General features: G+C 41.9%; 1 protein-coding gene across 1 annotated transcript; it reads right to left on the bottom strand.

The window, feature by feature from the left end:
- Window positions 1-277: 277 nt before the first annotated feature.
- uqcc3 (ubiquinol-cytochrome c reductase complex assembly factor 3) lies at window positions 278-5,717 on the bottom strand. Its single transcript, XM_079251087.1, has 2 exons — window positions 5,527-5,717; window positions 278-750 (listed from the first exon to the last, which is right to left on the bottom strand). The coding sequence occupies exons 1-2, from the start codon at window positions 5,641-5,643 to the stop codon at window positions 619-621; spliced, it is 249 nt and encodes an 82-aa protein (XP_079107213.1). The 5' UTR covers window positions 5,644-5,717; the 3' UTR covers window positions 278-618.
- Window positions 5,718-6,010: the final 293 nt, after the last annotated feature.

Here is a 6,010-nt window from a genome sequence, read left to right as displayed (position 1 = left end):
TATTTAGATTAATCATAGATGATCTGCAGATAACTTCTCCCATTTCAGTAACATTTCCCTCCAGATGTTGTGCGTGTTTTCTGAAAGGGTATTACTGACTGTAAACATTGATATTATGCATCTTTGTACTAAAGTAAATGGAAAATGTGACATTTTTATTATTTATAGTTTATTATTTCACTGGAGCCCAGACTGGACGTGGAACCTGAATTAAATAAGATTTAATCTCCTGAAATGATGGATGTTTAAATCACATAACCGGACCAAGAAACCAAATGAGGCGTTCAGAGTCAGACAAACATCATTGTTCCCCAGAGCTACCACTGTTTCTCTGATAAGGATGGTTTTATTGGAAACGTCTAATCCACCTTACAGTTTCATTCCTGGAAGATTGGATCTGTAGCCAGGGATCAGTTGGGGTGGATTTCTCTCATTTATGGATGGATGTATTGATGCTTTCATGATCAAACAAGTTTTTAATTCGACAGAGATGTAATTAAACAGTTAAATACACGTATACGTCCAGAACTGCACATCTTCCCTCCGTGTGCTCATCTGTCCATGTCCACCAGACCAGCAGGTCTGACCAACATCAACACTTTACAGACTCTCATCTGTCTACTTGAAAGGTCCGCCGTATCCTCTCGCCACGTTGTCGTTGGTTTCCGCCGCCTCCTTCAGTACCTGCATCACCATGGCGTTCCTCTGCCTGGTCTCTTCCAACCTCACCGGGTTGGACTCAGGAAGGTTCTGGAGGAGACAAAATGGATCAAAAACTAAGTTTAAACGGTTTTAGTTTCAGAAAATATGCAGGAACGTGATGATGGTTGTCATGGAAACAAAGAGCTTCTACAAGCATTGTTCAGCAAAACACGACAGTCAGATCATCAGTCAGCTGTCATGATGCTGGACAGGTACAAAACAAAAAACATGGATTAAAATCGACCCAAGACAACGTAGCATACTCGTACAAACAAAAATATACCAACACAACATGATAAATGCACAAAAATATTATTAAATATTTATTATTATTATTATTAATACTATTATTATTGTTATTATTTAAAAAAATACTATTATTATTATTATTATTATTATTATTATTATTAATAAACTTTTTCATAATGGTAGTAATATGTATTTTTTAAAAATTAAAGAAATATAAAAAAAAATCAAATTGATTAATTCGTAAAAGTTACAAAACTATAAGCAGTAGTAGTACTGAAATAACAGAAACGCTGCTGTAAAGTGAGTTTCACTGGTAAATGGTGAAAAATAGAGCTAGCCTAGCAGGAAGCTAGCAGTTAACCTAGCAGCTACTGTTACCGAGCATGAGATTTTTAAAGAGGCAAAGAGGTGGAGCTGAGAGGGGGGCTGTGAGCGTCATGGTGGATGATTGACATCGAGCGAACTCTGAGCTGCCTGTAGCTAAGAGCTAACCGAGCTAACCCGGAGATAACAGGATAACCAGCTAACGGAGGTAAGCGGAGTCACATTGTTAACCGGCTAAAAACCACGGTTGTTCTACGTTCTTCTGACTTGAAGCGGGAGGTCGGGTACCTGTCAATTAAAAGGACACGCCCCTAAACATGCCGTATTTTGAGATTAAATTACTTTTAAACGGGCGAGTTAGAAAAATATTTACTCTCCTCACAGTTGTCATGAAGGTAAACCTGACCTATTAAACCTAAAATGAATTTTTGAACTAGGCTGTAAACATGTTTATTTTTGCTGTAAACATGTTTATTTCTGCTGTAAACGTGTTTATTCCTGCTGTAAACATGTTTATTCCTGCTGTAAATGTGTTAATTTCTGCTGTAAACATGTTTATTTATGCTGTAAACATGTTTATTCCTGCTGTAAACACGTTTATTTCTGCTGTAAATGTGTTAATTTCTGCTGTAAACATGTTTATTCCTGCTGTAAACATGTTTATTCCTGCTCTAAACATGTTTATTTCTGCTGTAAACATGTTTATTTCTGCTTTAAACATGTTTATTTCTGCTGTAAACATGTTTATTTCTGCTGTAAACATGTTTATTCCTGATGTAAACATGTTTATTTCTGCTTTAAACATGTTGATTTCGGCTGTAAACATGTTTATTCCTGATGTAAACATGTTGATTTCTGCTGTAAACATGTTTATTTCAGCTGTAAACATGTTTATTCCTGATGTAAACATGTTGATTTCTGCTGTAAACATGTTTATTCCTGATGTAAACATGTTTATTCCTGCTGTAAACATGTTTATTCCTGCTGTGAAGTTGGTCTTTTTAACATGGGAGTCTTTGGGGATTTGCTCTGTTTTGCAGCCCCTAGTGGATGAAGGGGGAACTGCAGTTTCATGCACTTCAGCATAGGCTTCACTTTTAACCACCAGAGCTTGCTGCTTGGTTGGAAGTGAAATCAAGTTGGAGAAATTAGAAAACATGTGCCTGTAATAACTGCAACTAACCACCAGATGTCGCTAGTTTGAGCCTTTCAAGCTTTGACTCTTTTTTTAGTACAATCAAATAAAAACCTCAAAGGTTTCATCGACACGTCTTTACTGAATGGAGTACAGAGTTATGCACATGTAGACTATGAGAGGAAAACCCCAGTGGGGAAAAGATGCATTTAAACTCATGATAATCCTTTAATAATCCATTGGTAGCACGCTGAATCATATTCTAATTCAATTGTGAGGCACCTAATGCACAGTATATATATATATATATATATATATATATATATATATATATATATATATACACACACACACACACACACACACACATCTGTTGGAGCCACTTCTCCAGTGTGGGGGACACAGCCCCCAGTGCTCTGATCACTATGGGTACTACTGTTGCTTTCACCCTCCAGGCCTTCTCCAGGTCTTCCTTGAGGACTTGGTACTTCTCCAGTGTCTCATGCTCCTTTTCCCTGATATTTCCATCATTGGGGATGGATACATCGATCACTACGGCTTTCCTCTGCTGCTTCGCCATGATCACTATGTCCGCTTGGTTGGCCACCACCATTTTATCTGTCTGGATCTGGAAGTCCCAGAGGATCTTAGACCTCTCATTCTCCACCACCTTGGAGGGAGTTTCCCACTGGGACTGAGGAGTCTCCAGTCCATATTCTGCACAGATGTTCCTGTACACTATGCCAGCTACTTGGTTATGGCGCTCCATGTATTCTTTGCCTGCCAGTATCTTGCACCCTGGTGTGAGGTGCTGGACTGTTTCAGGGGCTCCTTTGCATAGTCTGCACCTGGGATCCTGCCTGGTCTGGTAGATCTGAGATCTTGCCTGGTCTGGTAGATCTGGGATCCTGCCTGGTATGGTAGATCTGGGATCCTGCCTGGTATGGTAGATCTGGGATCCTGCCTGGTATGGTAGATCTGGGATCCTGTCTGGTATGGTAGATCTGGGATCCTGCCTGGTCTGGTAGATCTGGGATCCTGCCTGGTCTGGTAGACCTGGGATCCTGCCTGGTCTGGTAGATCTGGGATCCTGCCTGGTCTGGTAGATCTGGGATCCTGCCTGGTCTGGTAGATCTGAGATCTTGCCTGGTCTGGTAGATCTGGGATCCTGCCTGGTATGGTAGATCTGGGATCCTGCCTGGTATGGTAGATCTGGGATCCTGTCTGGTATGGTAGATCTGAGATCCTGCCTGGTCTGGTAGATCTGGGATCCTGCCTGGTATGGTAGATCTGGGATCCTGCCTGGTCTGGTAGATCTGGGATCCTGCCTGGTCTGGTAGATCTGAGATCTTGCCTGGTCTGGTAGATCTGGGATCCTGCCTGGTATGGTAGATCTGGGATCCTGCCTGGTATGGTAGATCTGGGATCCTGTCTGGTATGGTAGATCTGAGATCCTGCCTGGTCTGGTAGATCTGGGATCCTGCCTGGTATGGTAGATCTGGGATCCTGCCTGGTCTGGTAGATCTGGGATCCTGCCTGGTCTGGTAGATCTGGGATCCTGCCTGGTATGGTAGATCTGGGATCCTGCCTGGTATGGTAGATCTGGGATCCTGCCTGGTATGGTAGATCTGAGATCCTGCCTGGTCTGGTAGATCTGGGATCCTGCCTGGTATGGTAGATCTGGGATCCTGCCTGGTATGGTAGATCTGGGATCCTGCCTGGTATGGTAGATCTGGGATCCTGCCTGGTCTGGTAGATCTGGGATCCTGTCTGGTATGGTAGATCTGAGATCCTGCCTGGTCTGGTAGATCTGGGATCCTGCCTGGTCTGGTAGATCTGGGATCCTGCCTGGTATGGTAGATCTGGGATCCTGCCTGGTATGGTAGATCTGGGATCCTGTCTGGTATGGTAGATCTGGGATCCTGCCTGGTCTGGTAGATCTGGGATCCTGCCTGGTCTGGTAGATCTGGGATCCTGCCTGGTATGGTAGATCTGGGATCCTGCCTGGTATGGTAGATCTGGGCCTCGATCACTCTGGTGCTCAGGGCCTGCTCCTGTGCTGCCATGATTAGTGCCTCTGTGGTGTCCTTCAGTCCAGCCCTCTCCAGCCATTGATAGGACTTGTTTATATCGGCCACTTAGTTGATCTGCCGTTGGTACATCCCATGCAGGGGCTTTTCCTCCCATGATGGTTCTTCCATCTCGTGTTCCTCCAGACTCCATTGTCTGAGACATTCACTAAGCGCTTCCTCCCTTGATGCCCTCTTCCTGATGTATTTGTGGAGCTTGGATGTTTCATCTTGGATAGTGGCCTTGATGCTCACTAGTCCCCTTCTTTCTGCTTAGTGTATAGTCGCTGGACACTGGACTTGGGATGGAACCCTCCATGCATGGTGAGCAGCTTCCGTGTTTTGACATTCGTGGTCTGAGCTTATTTGACAGCTATACCCGCAGTGATTATATATATATATCTTTATATATATATATATATATATATATATATATATATATATATATATATATATATATATATATATATATATAATGTAAATATTAAATAGGGAAATCGGATCGAGAAATTGAAAATTGGGATTTTTTTGCTTCACAATTTAATTTATTTTATTTTTCTTTTTAGTTGTCTTCTTGGGTGTTTTTAATCTACCATATATATATATATATATATATATATATATATATGTATGTATTTAAGAAATTGTTATCAAATTTAATTAATATGAATAAATAAATACACTTATGATAAAATAATGTGTGAAAAAGCCTAATTTGTCCCTAAAATGATCCAAAAATAATTAAATGCGATCTGATCAGGTGATCAGTCACGTGATCCCTCCGCTAAACAAAACAAATAACTTGATTCGTTTTTATTGTTGTTTTCCTTCCTTTATTTGGACCTTTTGTTTTATTATCTTGTTTGTTTATTAACAAACAACGTGCTGACGTCACTGCCATGGTAAATAAAAGTGTTTTGGAGGCTCGTGCCAAAATGTGTCTGAGACATTTTTCACCGTGAGGAAAAGTCGGACCGCAGTGCGTGACATATACAACATATAAATATAGCGCACGCGCGACTTAAAACGTTTGTTTTAGAGTTTCACCTTCACTATCTCCCTCCGTCTCTCTTCGCTGGGGGAGATAATGGACCACATCCCGTAGCCGACCCCCAGCGCTCCGACCACCGCCGTGGAGACCAGGATGGTCCGCAAGCCGCTCATCCTGACCTCCGAGGAGACTGTTGATGTCCGACCTGATCCTGCTGTCCGGCGCCGCTCGGCATGCTCCGTTCCGTAATGTCGGACACAGGAAGTGCACATAGACATGTATACATAGACGCCGCATCATCGCGCCGCCATCTTGGATGGGTCTCCACGCGCCTCCAATACATTTATCTCCAAGGTGTAGGTCCAACCACAACAACATTTTCTCCCTGATTTTTCTCACAGTTTGGTTTGTTACAAAGGACAGAGATATTGTTATGATACAGATCACTGTAAAACATTAAAAACCACGTGCTAAAATATTTTTATAACACTATTTAACAAAGACATAAGGTCGCTACAATATAAATAAATGAATTTGATA

The sequence above is a fragment of the Telmatherina bonti genome, assembly GCF_933228915.1.
Source record: "Telmatherina bonti genome assembly, chromosome: 13".
Classification (NCBI taxonomy): Eukaryota; Metazoa; Chordata; class Actinopteri; order Atheriniformes; family Telmatherinidae; genus Telmatherina; species Telmatherina bonti.
Note: the sequence above shows the minus strand (reverse complement) of the source record. Positions and strands in the feature narration are given on the sequence as shown.